Source organism: Cannabis sativa, chromosome 1 (assembly GCF_029168945.1).
Source record: "Cannabis sativa cultivar Pink pepper isolate KNU-18-1 chromosome 1, ASM2916894v1, whole genome shotgun sequence".
NCBI classification, from domain to species: Eukaryota; Viridiplantae; Streptophyta; class Magnoliopsida; order Rosales; family Cannabaceae; genus Cannabis; species Cannabis sativa.
In genome coordinates, this window is record NC_083601.1 from 46,075,561 (window position 1) to 46,094,344 (window position 18,784).

At 29.2% G+C, this 18,784-nt stretch overlaps 2 protein-coding genes and 2 non-coding genes across 4 annotated transcripts; 2 read left to right on the forward strand and 2 right to left on the reverse strand.

Annotated features, from left to right (window-relative positions):
* Positions 1-3,617: 3,617 nt before the first annotated feature.
* TRNAD-GUC (transfer RNA aspartic acid (anticodon GUC)) lies at positions 3,618-3,689 on the forward strand. The gene has a single exon. It is a non-coding gene; the product is annotated as a tRNA-Asp (tRNA).
* A 3,223-nt stretch (positions 3,690-6,912) lies between these two features.
* Positions 6,913-8,337, reverse strand: LOC115705315 (probable 2-oxoglutarate-dependent dioxygenase AOP1). The gene is made up of 3 exons (XM_030632625.2): positions 7,856-8,337; positions 7,443-7,767; positions 6,913-7,293 (listed from the first exon to the last, which is right to left on the reverse strand). The coding sequence occupies exons 1-3, from the start codon at positions 8,236-8,238 to the stop codon at positions 7,045-7,047; spliced, it is 957 nt and encodes a 318-aa protein (XP_030488485.2). The 5' UTR covers positions 8,239-8,337; the 3' UTR covers positions 6,913-7,044.
* Positions 8,338-10,331: 1,994 nt separating this feature from the next.
* On the forward strand, positions 10,332-10,405 carry TRNAR-ACG (transfer RNA arginine (anticodon ACG)). Its single transcript has one exon. It is a non-coding gene; the product is annotated as a tRNA-Arg (tRNA).
* Positions 10,406-10,963: 558 nt separating this feature from the next.
* LOC115705322 (2-oxoglutarate-dependent dioxygenase AOP2) lies at positions 10,964-13,642 on the reverse strand. Its single transcript, XM_030632631.2, has 3 exons — positions 13,161-13,642; positions 12,744-13,074; positions 10,964-11,405 (listed from the first exon to the last, which is right to left on the reverse strand). Exons 1-3 carry the CDS (start codon positions 13,520-13,522, stop codon positions 11,169-11,171), a joined length of 930 nt encoding a protein of 309 aa, XP_030488491.2. The 5' UTR covers positions 13,523-13,642; the 3' UTR covers positions 10,964-11,168.
* Between the last annotated feature and the right edge of the window lie 5,142 nt (positions 13,643-18,784).

An 18,784-nucleotide genomic window follows, 5' to 3' on the forward strand; every position in this document is an offset into this window, starting at 1 on the left:
CTATGACCCTTTTCTTCATATAGATAGGTCATAATTTTTGGATTGACAATGGAGAGAATGTTAGTCTTTGTAGTGATGTTTAGTCAATGCTTTCTTTCACCCATTTAGGGTTACGTTGAAGTTAGATACAATAAGCCATTCTTCCAAAGTTGTTTCATTTTAAAAAGAAATTATTCATTTTTTTGTTTGAAAAAAGGACTTTTTCACTTTGTTTTTTTTTTTTTAGAATTGAATTGTTTGATTTCTCACATGGTCTTCATATATATCAACCTTATTTCTACAATTTGGATTCATTTATTTCCCCAACTCTATCCCTAATCTTCACTGCATTTGATTTTCAGTCTTTGATTTCATTGATGCATATATATATATGGATAATTTTTTCTTCCTTGATTTTGTTATTAGAACCATGATTTTAGTGGTCTAGACGACAAGTGTCTTTGTTTCTACGTACATTCTGATTTGGTCAGTTTCTTTTTTATGTATGTTGATGCTACAATGAAGAAAATCAAAAGCTATCCAAAAAAATCAGATAGTTTTATTTACCTTTATTTTCCTTGATGGTGATTCTTTAAAAATTCTATTTCAAAAATTGCAGAATCTTTTTAGTTTTTCATTTTTCATTATCAAATGTTAAAACTATTCAATGTAATTAATTATGTGGGAAAGAATGTGTGTGGATAATAGGGGTTTTGGAAGTTTTTTTTCTAATCCCCATTCTCTTGCCTGTAAAGTATTTAAAGCAAGATATTTTTCAGATGGATCCTTAATTGATTTCTCAATCCCGCTGTACAGGGCACAATTAATGTCCTGCAAGCGGCGCTGGATGCCAAGTTGAAGCGCGTGGTTATCATGTCTTCAATATTAGCCATTGTAAGTAATTTTTTATAAGTTGATACTTAGTGAAGAAAAGAAATGTTATTGTGTTGCTGCTCGTAGAGTTTCTTAATTTTCTGTTTATCTAGATTTCACAACCTATAAGACCCTATGTAGTGAATTTGTCAAAGATAATTTGCTGTCAATAATTTTCTTCTTGTGAATGGTTAACCAAAGGTAAGTTTGATGAGTTCTTAGTTTTTTTACATTGTAAATGAGACAATTTGGTAGTTCAGTGATGCTTCTATTGATGTAAAATTATGCTCTAACTGGGTTTTTGTTCTCAAATGGGATAGTGCCATACTGCATATAAATATGATGGTCAAGTTAAATAAGTAAAATTCATCCCTCTGTACGTGTCCCATGTGCCCTCCAGATTACTTTTATTTATGTCTCTATCTATTCATAAAAATATTGTCTCTACTCTTAGGTGTTTGATACTGTGCACAAGGCACATAACGTTCCACTTGGGTCTTGTTTGAGGTATGTACTTATCTTTTGACATTATTTTCTTATTAAGATTATATATGTTAAAAACTGCCAGACTTTTGATTTTGTGGACCTTCATTTGCTCTGTTAATATAGATGGAAATTTTCTGTCAAATTATGTGCCCAATTAGTGAATAAATACCATATTATTTTATCATTTATGATATTGTAAATCTCAATCTATTATGCTGTCGTTATTTTACCTTTTTGATTTAATACTTTTTGACGTAAAGGGTCATCTTTGGAGATATTGAGAATAATAAAGAGTGGATAAGATAATGGTTATTATATAAGATTATAGAGTTTTAGGAAGTCTCTTTTCTTGATTTTATTTAAAATTATTTGATGTAATTTATTTCTTCTTAGTAAGATTATATATTTTATTCATAATTTATTTCTAATTTTCTATTACATTTCATAATTCATAATGACAATGTTTTCTTATTTGGTAGCTCGCGATTAATGGACAAAATTTTCTTCGCAAGACTTCTAACTGTGTGTATAGATGTGTTGGAGCCTGTAAAGCTGACACTATGAAATTATTGCCTGGGAAATTTAATGTTGTAGGACATCTGGTATATTTGGATAATTGTATGTGTCCCCAGAGTAATTAAGGTACAATAGTTGTGCATGTACATGATCATGTGTGCCTTTTTTTTTTCAGTGTGGTGTTTCACGATCAATATTGACATCTTATTCAACTTTGATGTCCAGATTTTGTTTTCTTTTTTGTTTTTGCTGAATATGTTGTTTAGAGCTTATTCATTTATTGTGTACCTTTATTTTTATAAACCATTTTATATTTTCTCAGTTTCTGTTAAATTCCTTTTACTTTTTTTGGTAATTTTTGTTTCCACATTATATTTACCTAATTCTTCATTAGTCAGTCAAATGATCAATCAAAGATACTTAATTTGCTAATCAATTGCTCTACCCAAACCAAACAAATACATTTTATTCATGTAGCTGTACAAAAACTCTTTTGGAATTGATTCCATTATAACTTTGATTTGGGATTCAAACTGTTGAATCGTATAAAGATTAAGATAAAGTTTTACAATGTTTTGTTTTAGTTTTTCTAGATTATACTATCTTGTCTTTATTTAATAACTTTTTATCAAAATTAAGATAAAAAACCTTAAATAAAACAAATATTGTCTTTATTTGATAACTTTTTATCAAAATTAAGATAAAAAACCTTAAATAAAACAAATATTACGTGCCGAGGCACGTAACATCTACCTAGTATATATATATATATATATTTATATATATAAATATATATTTATATATCAATATGTTTAGATAAAAAGAAAACACCTTTCTGTTTTCTTCCTTTGTCTAAGAATTGCAAACATTTTATTTAATTTTTTTTAGAAAAAGCAATAAAAAATTATTTGGGATATGCCACTTTAGGTATATAGCATTCGAATTAAAGATCATGGCAGACAAGACAACGAAGCTTAACAAAGCCTGTAGTTAAAAATAATAATGGAACATCATTGCTAAAGCAACCCAAAGTGGTAGTCAATGCAACCTTGTTACATATATATTATATGACTTACAATATCTTCATATATAGAAAATTATTTTAACAAATAACAAGTAATGATCATAAGTTTGACAAATTCATTAATAGATCATGTTAGATACAGTACAACTAAAATGGAAAATATATATGGTGTGAGATTATTTGACAAATGTGTTGACATAATAAGATTTTATTTATAGTATACAAAATTTTCCCTAGGCCAATATGGATATGGACCATGGGGGTTTTTTGGTTGATCAGTGATTTGATGAGAGTTATGAAACAGAATATTATTAATTAGAAATATTAGACATGTTCACATGGATCCTTTTCATGAATTGGACACCACTATTTTAGTTTACCCAATAACAAGTGGGCTATGACTAAGGCCATACAATTTTATATATTTATATATATATATGGTGAAGGAGAGTTTTTTGTTTCGGTAAACCCCTCGATCGATCTTCCCTCTTATTTCTCTATTGTCAATTATTATTGTTGATTTCATGGATTCTATTATGTCTCTTTCCTTTATCACTACTTCACTATATATGGAATAGAGTACATAGCAAAGCTATAATGATGAAACATCACAAAATCCATCCACATCATCATCATCAATTCACATTATTATTATTTATTCATATAAAATTTTCCAGAATTATTCTTACTATATCTATTGTTGAATATAATAAATAATCTCTCTACACAGAAAACATAAGTCGTTGTAGTATAGTGGTAAGTATTCCCGCCTGTCACGCGGGTGACCCGGGTTCGATCCCCGGCAACGGCGTTATGTTTTTTTATTTTTTTGTAGAAGACGGCCCATGTTTAAAAACTCTTCGTTAGCCCAAGTCGTATCCCGGCCCAGCTAGTAATTAAATTATTTTTAGGGTTTTTTTTATAAATCTGGATTTTTATAAAGTTAATTAGAAAAATATGGATATTTAAGGAAATAACTTAAAAAATGGAAATAATAATATACTTTTTCCATATTTAGATTCAACAATCTAAGTTAACCCTAATGGTCCACAATTTTCTCTCTTCTTCTTGTTTTCTCACTTCTCCTCTAATTTCTTTTGGTGCGATTGGCATTCTCGTCAAATTTCTTTGGTACGATTATTATTCTCCTTTAATTTTCTTTGATGTTGTTGTACATTCTTCTTCCTCATCTTCATGTTCTAAGCAAATTAATAAATATTTATTTGATTTGATTGAAAAATAGAGAAAGGTAATTTATTGATTGATTTTTTCAACCAATTGTAATTTTAAATTCTATTGTTATTTCCACTATTGACACTCATACATATATTTTGATTATATTCTTGACTTAATTAACATGTTATTTGAAAAAAATGACAAGGTATTTTAATCTTAAGCTTTTATTTTGCTTTTTAAAGTAATCTGGTACCTTCACATGAGTATGTTGAGTTATGATTGTATTTTTTAAATAAAAATCCTTTATATTTAAAAAAAGTCACCAGATAGTTTAATTTTAAGCTTTTATTTTGCTTTTGAAAGTAACATGGTACATTACTTTTGAATATGGTTGAGTGTATTGAGTTGTGACAATATTTTTTAATGAAGAACCCTAATATTTTGAAAAGTCACCTAGTAGTTCAATTTTAGTTTTTTCTTTTGCTTCTAAAAGTAACCTGGTACTTTTACTTTTTAATATGACTGAGTGTGTTGAGTTGTGATTGTATTTTTTAATAAAGAACACTCATATTTTGAAAAGGTCACGTGGTAGTTCATTTTTAGGCTTTTATTTTGCTTTTGAATGTCACCTGGTACTTTTACTTTTGAATAAGGCTGAGTGTGTTGAGCTGTGACTGTATTTTTTTAATGAAGAACCTTCATATCTTGAAAAAGTCACCTGATAGTTCAATTTTAGACTTATATTTTACTTCTAAAAGTAATCTGATACTTTCACTTTTGAATTAAGGTTGAGTGTATTGAGTTGTGATTGTATTTTTTAATGAAGAACACCTCATATCTTGAAAAAGTCACTTAGTAGTTCAATTGTAGGCATTTATTGTGCTTCTAAAAAAGTAACATGGTACCTTCACTTTTTTTTTTTTTTTGAAAAGTGGTACCGTCACTTTTAAATAAGGTTGAATGTGTTGAGTTGTAACTGTATTTTTTAATGAAGAATCATCATATTTTGAAAAAGTCACCTGATAGTTCAATTTTAGGCTTTTCTTATGCTTCTGAAAGTAACTTGGTACTTTCATTTTTAAATAAAGTTGAGTATGTTGAGTTGTGATTGCATTTTTTAATGAAGAACTATCATATTTTGAAAAAGTTATATAGTAGTTCAATTTTAGGCTTTTATTGTACTTTTAAAAATAACTTCACTTTTTGGATAAGGTTGAGTGTAGTGTTGTGACATCAATTTTTAACAAAGAAATCCTGCTATTTTTTTTTTCTTGAAGTAACTTGTTAAATGATTTTATTCTTTATTTTTGCTTCAGGAAGCAACTTGGGACCTGTAATTTTCTTGAAGAATGAGTTTCATTAAAGCATTAATTCATTATAGAGGAGAGTTGAATGAAAATAACAGTAACTCAAATTACAAAGTGATTGGTGTACATGCTCTAACTACATAATCTTAAGAATTTGATAAAAAAAAAAGTAACCTGCTATGTTTGTTATGCTTTATAAAGTAGTTTGGTTATGTAGAAAAGTAACCTAATGTATGTATGTTGACATTACATTCCACGTTATAAAGTAACCTGATACAATCAAAATTGAATTTGTGTAGAAATAACTTAATATGAGTTGTTACCTTGTAAAATTGAATTTGGTTGAGAATGTTGGCTTTATGAAGTATAATAAAAATGCTAAATATAATTATCTACTTACTTTTTAAAGTAAATGAGTTAAGTTGTAAATAATAGAAGTAACTTGCTACCATGCAAATTGAATTTTGTTGAGTTATGTTAGAGTTTTATGAAGAAAGTAATCTATTTATTTACAATATAAATCATGATATGTGTTTTAGTAATATACCTAGTTGAGTAACATGTTAATTTGAAAAATAACCTAGTTGTTAAATTTTAGACTTTATTTTTATTCAGAAAGTAACCTGATACTTTTACTTGATTTTGGTATACTTTATTAAGTTTTAATTGCATTTTTGCATAAAGTAACATAGTTGTTAAATTTTAGACTTTATTTTTGCTTCAAATTGTAACTTGGTACTTTTACCTATAATTTTTGTATAGTTTGTTAATTTTGATTTTATTTTTGCATAAAGTAACATATTAGTTTGTAAGTCATCTAATACATGTATCATAAAATATGGTTGAGTGTGTTGAGTTGTGACTGTATTTTTAAAAAATAAATTAATCATTTTGAAAAAATAACGTGGTAGTTTAATTTTTAGCTTTAATTTTTCTTCTAAAAGTAACGTGGTACATGTATTGTGCGTTATGCTATGGTTTTATAAAGTAAAATATTAATTTAAAAAAGTAACCTGATTGTTAAACTTTAGATATTGTTTTTACTTTAGAGAGTAAACAGATACTTTTACTTTTGATTTTAGTAGTAATACTTAATTCATATGAAGAACTATCATTTACAAGTATTACTCTTTCTGTAATTTTTTTTTGTAAGGTCTGTATCAAAAAGTTAAAGTACAATAAACAATTTAAATAATAAGTTAAATATTTATTTTTCTCAATGAAAATATTGTGAAACACAAATATATATATTAAATTACAAATTCAATATTAATAATTAAGATAAAATAATAAATTTTTCTAAAGAAATAATACAAATCTCTACAGAATAAGTTAACATATAAAATATGGCTTTATTTTATAAAAGCTTAAAAATATGGAAATATAATTCCATATAACTAACTTAAATTAGAAGAAAGCCATAGATTAAATAAAATTATAATTTTTCCATATTTATCAAACTTTAAAAGAAAAATCCATATTCTACATAATTTCCTCTTATTTTTATACCAAGAAATTTATAGGTAATATTTTAATATAATAAATGTTTCACAAACATAATATATATTTTATCATTGAGATCAACATAAAAAAGTACATGTCATGGAGAAGATAATTATTTAAGACAAAACAAAACGATGGTACATACATAAATTATAATTATATTATAGGGATGATTCTGGATCAGAGTCCACAATAGGAGTGGAGAGCAGATGGGGCTGTTTGACCAGCCTGGGTATAGTAAAAGTCAAGGAATTTGACATGGTCAAAGGGTTTGAACAACAAAGGATGGTCTTCATCCACAAGCTCTTCCGGGGCTTTGACTATGTAACCTGCTTTTGGTATGGAAAACAATCCCGTTGAGTACCTTGCCTCATTTCCTGTCATCATTACTCTGTGATTTGCAGAATGTAATCTACCGTTTGCCCATGCCTATGTAACAAAATATCACATTAATTAATTACATTTACCAATTTAATCATGCACTAATTACAAAAGCTGTGGCTAACAAAAACTACATTTTATTTTTCTATATATATAAATATAGTGACGTATATTTTATATATAAAGTAAGAACTCACGTTAAGAGAATCTCCGATCATGACGATGAAAGAGTTTGAAGAAGAAGGTTTGACAGTAAACCATTGGCCATCTTTGGTTTGGATCTCTAACCCCTCAACTTGGTTCTGATTCAAAATAGTGACAATGTTTTTATCTGTGTGAGCATTCAAACCCAACTTGGTCTCATTGGTTTGAGGCCCCTTATATTTCATCACTCGAAGAAGGTAGTTGGTGGAGTTCATGTGTTCCTCCAAATATTTCTCAACTCCCAAACTCTCCAAAATCATCCTTCTTATTATTTGGTCCAACTCAGATAATTGTTCAGAATAAGCATGAATAGTTTCACTGTACATATTCAAATTAATTACATATATAAATATATAATAAGATTTATAATAATTATTGTAGTAAAATTAAAAATTTTCGTACGTACCAAAAAGTTGGGTTTCCATTATTGGGCCATAAAACACTAGTCCAAGCTTCAACATTTTGACGAATATTGGCATCGTCGATTCCCATGCTTTCGTACAAAGGCACAGCTGGGTATTGGCCCACATAGCCATGAAATGGCTTTTTCGAAACGTTTCGTTGTTTGGTTTGTAAAGGAAGATCGAAAAGTTGTTCTAGTGCATCAAATAAGGCTTTTCCAATGTGTATTGGAATTTTATCAAACTGTGCCTCGAAACAACCAAATTCTTCCAGTGCTTGGCGGACTTGGGCCCTTACAGTGTTCCACTCGGGCGTACCTGGTTTCAGTACCTGTTCTACTGAAAAATCAATAATAGGAAGCCTCCCAACAGCGCTTTCGGTCGCCATTAATTAATTATGAATAAATATATATATATATGATTTAGTATTTCTTAATTATTATATATATAATTGTTTTGTTTTAAGATTTTTGGTACTTTAATTTCAACTTCACTAGACCCGTATTTATAAACTTATAATTTGTTAAGCTACAAAAATAATAATAATAGAGAAATGCATACATGCCTCGCTCGCGGTGATTAATTTAATAATATTATTATTATTATTATTAATTATTGGATGTTATCATCTGTCCTTAATTTTTTCCATTTTCTTATCAGAGTGATGGACACTGAATTATTTATATTATGTGTATATAATATTACATTATTTGTACGTTGGAAGAAGATATATATAGATATTAATTTTATTTTATATATTATATTGCCTCTCATAGGATACATATCGTAAATTAATCATGCTCATATATAATTATGTATGATATCATCTTCCGAAAAAATAAGAAAATATTAATTTATATATAATATGAGATTTTTTGAGTACGTCTCAATTTTCAATCGACAAGTTTCGTCATCTTTTCCATTTTTTGGGCTATATCATTACAAATTAATGACGTTTCTTCCCTTCAAGCATTAATTATTATTTGTATTGTTGAAAATTCAAATAAAAGAATACATAAATTGCAAAACTAAAAATATAAAAATATAAAAAATTAAATGAAATCCAAATCACAATATAAAAATATGGGCTCCGACTTGTTAAAATTTTCTCCACTTCACCCCATAGGATTTTTGAAGGGTCAGATTCGACCAGATCTAAATAAAACCGAGGACAAATTATGTGTATATATATATTTATATTAGTTTTTAAAATATTTTTTCTTCTAATATTTTTTTTTTGAAAGGAAACAAGATAAATATTAAGGCTAATTAGTAATTTTGCCCCCTAAACTTTGACATGTATCAAATCATGTTCCTTGAACTTTTGAGGTCGTTAAAAATGCACCCTAAACTATTGAAATTGTTAGATTTAAGGACTTTTATCCAATTTTAGTAAAAAAGTCTAACATGGATGAAAGTTCAAGGGGCATGATTTAGTACATATTTCAAAGTTCGAGGAGCATGATTTGGTATATATCAAAGTCTGGGGAGCATGGTTTAGTACATAAACAATCACTGAACTAGTAAAATTGAATGAAATTAGACAAAAGTCCTTAAACCTAACAATCTCAATAGTTCAGGGGGTATTTTTAACGACGTTAAAAGTTCAGGGAGCATGATTGGTACATGTCAAAGTTCAAGAGGCAAAAATCATAATTAGCCTAATATTAATAATAACTTTAGCTCACTCGGCAGGAGCCACACAATTACACGTACAACAATAATATTAATATATTAAAGTGACATAATTAATAACCACTACAAAAAATCTTACTTTTAGTCACAACAAAATTTACGACTAAAAGTAACAAAATTGTGACTAATTATTAATTATCATTCCTATATTGTGACTAAAAGGTCCGTGGCTAAAAGTATTAGTCACAAAAATTACAATTTGCACTACAAAAAACTGTTACTTTTAGTGACAACTTTTTAGTCACAACATAATTTTTTTGTGACTAAATGTGACTTTTAGTCACAACAAAATGTTACTTGTGACTAAAACATAGTATTTAGTTACAAGTTGTCACTAATTTAGTTTTAGTCACAGCAAATATTGTGACTAAAAATACATTTAGTAACAACAAATTGTAATTTTTGTGACTAATACTTTTATCCATGGACCTTTTAGTCACAACATAGGAATCATGATTTATAATTAGTCATAATTTTTTCACTTTTAGTCACAAATTTTGTTGTGACTAAAAGTAAGATTTTTTGTAGTGTTGGTTGTGATTAAATGTGATTTTAGTCATAATATTTATTGTGACTAAAAGTAAATTAGTGACAACTTGTGTCTAAATACTATGTTTTAGTCACAAGTACTAGTTCTTTGTTGTGACCAAAAATTACATTTAGTCACAAAAAATTTATGTTATGATTAAAAAGTTGTCACTAAAAGTAGTTATTTTTTGTAGTGAACAGTTTGCTACTACAAAACCACGGGGTACTCCCGGGAACAGATCCAGTGGAGACTAGGTGGGGCCTGTAGCTCAGAGGATTAGAGCACGTGGCTACGAACCACGGTGTCGGGGGTTCGAATCCCTCCTCGCCCACAACTGGCCAAAAAGGGAAGGACCCTTCCCTTTGGGGGTAGGAAAATCATGATCGGGATTGCGGACTCAAAGCTATGGAATTTGGGCGTGGGTCTTTTGTCGAAATGAAATGGCCTTACTTTCTTTTTCTTTCTAATTGGGGTGTGTTTGTCCAAATTTTATTGAATTTTTTTTTAACTGATTTTTATTGATAGCTAGGTGTGATTTATTATATGCTCACTTAGGATAGAAATCTATTATTTTTTAAATTGTTCTGATATTTCGCATCTGGTGGTTTATGAGTCTTTTAGTTGAAGATGGTGTTTTGGTTTTTCCTATATATTTATTGCAAAACGGTTTAATTAATTTGTTATTGTTAATTCTAGTCAATAAATAATATATGCATGAATGAATTATGTTCAATTAACTTATTAAATTGAAATTTTCCATTTACCTTCCAAAAAAATAACAGGTTGATTACATGATTAATTAATCACTGTATTCGATTTTTCTTAATAACATAGATTATTATTATTATTATATGATCGATTTGAACCTCCAAAATAAAGGAGTGTATAGTGCACACCGTACGTGCAATCAATTTTTGGTTTTTGGCAGGTGTAGTAGTATATATATTGTCATAATTCAAAAGAAAAAAAGTTTTTATATACATTTTAATTGTATTATTTAGAATAAGGCAATTAAGAAGCTGTTATTTGAGTAATTATTTCCACACAACAAATTATTACAATATTACATAACATATAATATTGTTTCATGATGATCAAAGACCACAGTAGGCCTTGGAAGAAGAGTGAGCAGTTATAGAGGAGCTGAAGTAATTAAGTAGGCCATAATGATTAAAAGGTTTGAATTGCAAAGGATGTTGGTGATCGACTAACTCGTTAGGAATGTGTATAACTCCTTCGTGGTACGTAAATAGGCCAGTTGAGTATCTTGCCTTTCTTCCACTCATCACTACTCGATGAGGAGCAGCGTATATCCTTCCATTGCTCCATGCCTACGTAACCAAATAACCAAAATTAATTAATTAATATATATGCTTATATATTTATTGACCACATTAATTATTAGCTAGCTATATAGAACTAATAATTAATTAATATATGGTACAGGTGATGACGACTAATTAAAAACTTTACACGTAATCATATTTTATTTATTTAGTTTTTAAGGGGCATAATTTGTTTGTTATTTTATCTAGCATTAAAAAAATATTAAATTCGGACCTAGAGCCAATTGGCGCATAGTGAAGATTGTTTTTCTTTTTACTTTATTTTTTGAAAGAAGTATTATTTCTATTAATTAAGATAACAGAGCACTAATAAAACAAAGGGAAGCATCTCTGCTCAAACAATTATTTTTGCCTATAGTATATATGATTGTTAATTTGTTTAAAGCACTATAAAAAAATTTACTTTTAGTCACAATAAAAATATTTGTGATTAAAAATAAAAAAATTATAGTTAATTATAAATTGCTATTTCTATGTCGTGATTAAACGGTCCGTGTAGTCAAATGTATTAGTTATGAAAATTATAATTTATTGTGATCAAATGTATTTTCTAAATTAGTGATTACTTGTATTTAAATATTATGTTTAATCATAAATAATTTTTTGTTGTGACATTTAATTAAAATAATTATGTTGTAAGTAAAAAATTATTATTATTTTTTTTATTGTGGAGGGACATGATTGAAAAATTATGTTTTGGCACGTAGTTGATGACTAGGTGAATGTACGTGCCGAGCCACGTATTGCTAGTTTTATTTAAGATTTTGGTCTTTTTAAGATTTTGAATGTATTTTATTTTTAAAGATTACAAATTTTTTGTTTGAAAAAATTAAATATTTATATTTAAAATATTATTTAATAATGTATTAAAAATAATATTAGTGTAATTATAAAATTGTAAATAAATTTATTATTGGAGATAGGTTTGTTAGAGAGATATGTGGCTAAGATGATTTTTTTAATTTAAAAAGAGATTATTAATATTTAAAAGATTGTTTAATTTTTTGGGTTTAAACCAAAAATTACCGTTAGATAGACGCTTTTAATATATAAAGAAATGTACTTATTTATCATATTTTAAACTATATATTAAATAGATAAATACTTTTTTTTTACTCTTTTATTGTTTTAATTAAATTAAAGATAATAGGCATAAAATTAAAATAATTATTTCGTAAAAAAAATTCTGTTATATATAATAATAAAAATTTGAGGGTATATACATCTATCTAGGGCAAATCCAAATTTCAAACCATATTTATTGTTGGAATGTAAATAATAATTGTAACAATAATAATAATTAATTATATATATATGACTGACCAAAAAAGCATCTCCTGCCATAACAAGGAAGGAAGAAGGTGAGGGTTGAAATCCAATCCAATGTTGACCGTCCTTAGTTTGAATTTCCAAACCATTGACTTCATCTTGATGAAGAATTGTTAAGAATGACTTATCAGTATGAGCATGGCAACCAATCTCTAATTTGTTTAACTCATCAGGTGATTTATATTTAATTAATCTCAACAAGAAAGTGCTCGATTCCACGTGTGAATCATAACACTTCTCACCCACCCCATAACTTTCAAACACCATTCTCTTCACCAATTTTTCCAACTTCGAAACCCTAGTCGCATAATCAATCATAGTTTCACTACAAAACAAATAAACTCATATAATTAATTACATGTTTCATAAAACAAACTATATATAATATTAATTAATAATATTATTACGTACCAAAAGTTTTCATTTCCTGTGGAAGGCCACATGAGATTTGTGAAAGTCTGAACATGTTCTAAAATTGTTGAATTTGAAATACCTAAGCTTTCATGGTTAGGAGGAATCGAAGGATGGTTTCCAACATAACCAAAGTAAGGCTTATCTGATATATTTCTCATCTTAACATCTGTTGGCAAATCAAAAAGCTTTTTAGATTCACTTAAGAGTGATTCATGAAGTTGGTGTGAAACATCCTCGTAATTCACCACAAAACAACCATAATCTTCTAAGGCCTCACGAACTTCCTTGCATGTACCTAAATACGAGGTTTTCAATTTTTCTACTGACAAATCGATAGTAGGAAGCTTTGGTACACCCATTTTTTTTTTCTTTCTTTTAAATTTATGAGATTTATTATTATTTCATAGGTTTTTAATGTGCATTTATAGGGTTAATTCATTTGACTTTTGTGATCATATTTTTCTAGGAGAATCTAGGCTAAGTGATAAAAATATATCTTTGGCGCCGTCGCAGAGAGGACATGCATGAGAAATCGTTGATTTCAAATCTGTTGGCTATTAATTAATAATCCATGTTTTTTGCTAGTTTTATATATTTATTTGATTAATTAATTATGTTTAAGGATCAAAAATAATAATCTGCAGCGCTCTAATTTTCTTAATCAGTTTCGCCGCCCTTCATTCATATATGGGTTGTTTTTATTTTGTTATTTTTTATAAGTTTTGCCGTTTTTCATGATAGTTTTCAATTATACTTCTATGTTTTGCCACGTGTCATGTCATTTACGTATTTAGGACATTATTATAGTTTTTATTTTTTGGTCAGGAAAATTTAATAGATTGAAATGACTATCTTTTCTTCTCTTGCAGTATATATATGCATGCGCCTTTTATAATTAAAAAAATAATAGAAATTTATTGATGAAATTAATAAATTATTACCCACGGTTGATAAACATTCAAATTCTTCCTGACAAATCATGAAAATGAAATAATATTTTTCTATCTAAGAACAAATTAACCTTAATACTTATTTTCTCTTTGTGTGCCCTCGGCATTATGATCTGTACATATAGAGATTGCTAAAAGGGTGTAATTAGTACTTTGTTGTCATATATATTATAAATATAACTTAAAAAAATAATTTTTATAAAATATCACTAATTAATTGTGAAATAATACTTATAAAAAACATAAATATTACTGTTACTCAATGATATATATAACATAATCCAAATATTAGGTTGAGTAATGACGGCTGACCATAGATAGAAAATAATTAATACGATGAATTAGTTTGATATGTGTACTATAGTTTAATAATGATAATTAATTTGGTGATTGTTTTAGTTTTATTACTAGTCCTACTTATATATATTAAATATTGATTTTACTTTTTCCTAAGCAAACTATTCTTTTTTATTTTTATTTTTATTTTAATTTTAAGTATAGAAAAATTAGAGGTGTTCATCAAATCGCTTATATTGTACAAATTGTTTACACCGTACTACACTGCATAAAGATTGTGGTTTGAAATATCCTTTGCGACACGGTTATAGTTTGCATTTTTCCAAACTGTGTGGTTGGTATACGATTTTAAATTTAATAATTACGGTTCAAAATACATCGTACTATATATTATAAAGTTATCAATTTTTATAATATAATTTCTATTTTTTTTCATATAAGAATAAATATATGTAATATATTATTTACTACATTATTTTTTAGAGACAATTTCATATAATGACTTGATCATTAATATACGATGTTTAAACTTTAATAATTTTTTTTTTGTAATGTTCGATAATGATGTAGTATAAACCGTTCAAACCGCACCGCACTACATTGCATTTTTATAGTGTAGTTTTTACAATTTTAAGATCTCGCGATGCATTTGAGATTTAAGATTAAAAAAATCGCTCCAGTTTGATTTGAAAAAAAAGATTACAAATACCCGCACCATAACCCGCTAAGTATAATCCAAAAAAACGAATGTAAATATATTGAATGCAATATTGTTACTAGATTCTGCTGCGATGAGATATATACATAGTATTGATGCTTTATTATTTAATAGTAAATTAAACAAATAGAATTTGGCAAAAGAAAAATTAATATTGTGTTATGATAATAAGTAAAACAAGAGTAACTAATAGAGCTTTAATTATTATTAGGTATTTTAAAGTGTTATACACACGTTGTGCCTATATGTACTGGTTAATAGTTAATTTAGGAATTATTAGGATATATATTCTTAAGAGTTTATTTATTACGTATATATTTTCAGGGCTTGGTAATATTATATATGAATATATTAATTAATTAACGTATATAATTATGTTCTTGTTCCAAAAGACCCGTATATTATGGTCTTTCATCAATTAACGGGTCTTTCTAGAATTTAGGAGATTTTTTAATGGAAAATACCCTTAAATCGTTGTTCTCGTGAGTGGCTAGTGGCTACCATATATATATAATTATCCATGCTCTTATATTAACTAATTGCATACTAAATTGACTTCATTAATTCTTTAATGAACACCCAAATTGTAGTAATGTATATGGGATGTTGACTTTAGCTTTTTATATACATAATATTGTTTCATCACTACTCTTTTATAATTGAAGTTTTATATTATAATTAAATTGGTACTATATGGAGTCATTCTTAATTAAATTGGTTACACTCCACCAGTACCTTTCATTACAGAGATAATAAAAATGAAATTACAGACTCACTGATACAAACTGGACGAGCCGATATGAACTAATAAAAAAGCTGTGCATATAATTATTATTACAGCAAAATAATTAATAAGCAAGGCTCCATGTAAATATAATATTAGTTTTTGATTACCATCGATCGAGCTGTCTCCAATTAATTAATTAATACAAAAAAATTTGGGTTTTTAATCAGCTGATCATTGATCTTAGTTTGTATTTTAATAACTTAATATATTAAATTATTTTATCATGAAATAATCTCGAGGAACAGAAAATTATACCATCGATAAAACCAAATAATAAATATTTGCTTTTGTTATTAATTACCATTGAGCTAATAATAATAAAAGGAGGTTAGGGTTGTTTTTTGTTTTACTTTGGAAAATCATATACCGTTATTTTAACTTTACTCACCTCAGAAGCATATTTCTATATATGCTGCAGCTTTAGCAAAAATGGATTATAGTATTTTGGTAAAGAGAATTATAAGAAAACACTATTAGTGTTTAATACTTTTCTCGGTGTCATACTTTATTACGTATGTACTATCTATTCAAGTTTATGCAAAGTGACAAAAAAATATTAAACTATTTAGTCACTTGGGGAGTAGTAGGGCATAAAACATGCATAAATAACTCGAAATATATTGTTCTGAAAGGCTAAAATGTCAAGAAATACGAAGAAGAGAGCATATATAAGAAAAGAGTATATATATATAAAAAGTGCCTTGAAGAGAAGCTAATAAATTGACTTCCTAGATGTAAAAATATATATACAAAAACAAAAAAGCCTCAAAGACAGGCTAATAAAAAATTCTCCCCAACATACAAAAATTTAAAAATGTTATCAAAGATGTTTAGATAAATGGCAAGTTAATCAGCTATGCGAGGAAGGCGAGGACCCAAAGACTCAGTAAGCTTGGTGTCTAGTTTCTTGTTTCTATCATCTAGAAACAAGTTAACACTTCAGGATTGGGTAGGAAATGGAGTTTGGGCTCAAATTTGTTGGACCTCCAACATATGAAGACGCCATGCCCAAAACGCTTCACGCATTAGTCACATGTGACAGGGGCTGCAAGAGCCTTCTTGGCAGCTTTGGTGGCCTCCTGTTTGGTCTTCTCCTAGAAATCCCTAAGCTTGTTCAGCTCCACAAACATGCTGACAACCTTCTAGATATCCGCTTGGTGAAGCTCCTCAAGTTTTTTTCACCTTATCCTAAAGTTCCTTATTCTCCTCTTGAGTAGTTTGTAGGTTTGCCTGAACTTTCTTCAATGATTTCTCCCTCACTCGCTAGTCCCACTCCTTCAAGGCCCTCTCTGCCAAGACCTTGTCCTTGAGAGCCACCCTCTCGCCTCTCTTTGTCCCTATAGCCCCACTGGGAGTGATGCATATGTACTTTAACTAATCTCCTATCAAAGCCAAATGGCTGGGAACAGGGATAATTCTTGACAAAATAGTGTAAGGATAGAGGGAACTTATGGGCACTCGAGGTACTAGCTCTGGGAGTACTAGAGTTAGGGACTAGGAATGGAAACGATGGTCTCAGAGCCACCAGCTTCTTGTCCACCTTCTTCTGTATCTTCATGTCTGCTATACTTCGGGCACAAGCTAAGAGGTCCTCCTACTCCTTCCTCTTTTGGTAGGCTTGGTACTTGGTTTCTGCCTCTTGAATATACTCCACCTGGAGCTTCCTCTCAGCCTCTTTATTTTGAGCATTTGGACACGTCACATTTGACATATTAGTATTCTTAACTTATTGGTCGCCTTGAATAGGCCCAATCCTCCGATAGTTAGCAATTGTGACCAGGTCTCCCACGTTAGGCTCTTCCCTAGTAAGAGTTACAAATGCGACAACATGACTCGGCAAAAGCTTGATTAGAATTGATCAAAGTAGCGGAGGGATCTAAGTCTACTTGGTTAAAAGATTGGGATGTTCAAAGGCTTTGAAATCAGAGGAGAAGAAGAATCGTCGACAAAAGTCCTTGACGTTCTTTTAAAATTTGAACGGGACAACCATCTCGTTGGCAGGATGATCATGGAGGGAGTAGAAACCATTAATCTGTCTCTCTCCATTCTTGGGGACCAAAATTTTCATAAAAGAATAAGATTTTAGCGGGGCTGGGAGTAAGCCAACTCCTTAAAGCATAAAAAATAATTAAGCCTAACAATAGATGGGATCATTGGGGTATCAATTAATACGGAGCAAGTCCTACAAAAACTGAAAAATTTAAAAAATAATCTTGGTGCAGGAGCATCACGCCATACATAAGGTGTGCTTGGCTCCATGCCTCAAACCCTCCGTCATAATGGTTCGGGGTCTCTATCTCTCGAGCCACGCGGTGGAAAACCCCCTAGTTTCTGGGGATGATTCTATTCTCGATCACAATGGTTCCCAAATAGTGGACGCTGTTAGGCTATTTTTAGCCTATGTTTTGGATCCAATTTATGTGCATTCTTAGCTGTGTTGGGACGGAATTACGCTTGTTTTCTATGTTTTCAGGTTCTTTGGAGTGAAAGAGGTCTCGGGTGCAGAAATTCATTGAAAGACGTGCTGAGCCGAAGAAAAACTCAATTTTTGAGTTTTCCCATATCTGGCCGCGGCGATGAAGAGGCTCGCCGCGGCGAGTTACGAGAAACAGAGAGAGGCTGAAATTGGCAAATTCTCGCCGCGGCGAGAGGAAGCTTGGCCGCGGCGAGATCCCGTACGGACCAGGGGTATTTTCGTCCATCGAACCCTAAATTTCAAGTATAAATAGAAAACTGCGATTGGAAGTCAGAGGAAGCGATTTGGAACCCTAAAACACAGCAGAGAGCGGCAGGAAGAGCAGAGGAAATCAAAGTGAAGATCCAGAATTCATCCACCAACAGTTTCTTTCTCTATTCCTCTTTAATTTAT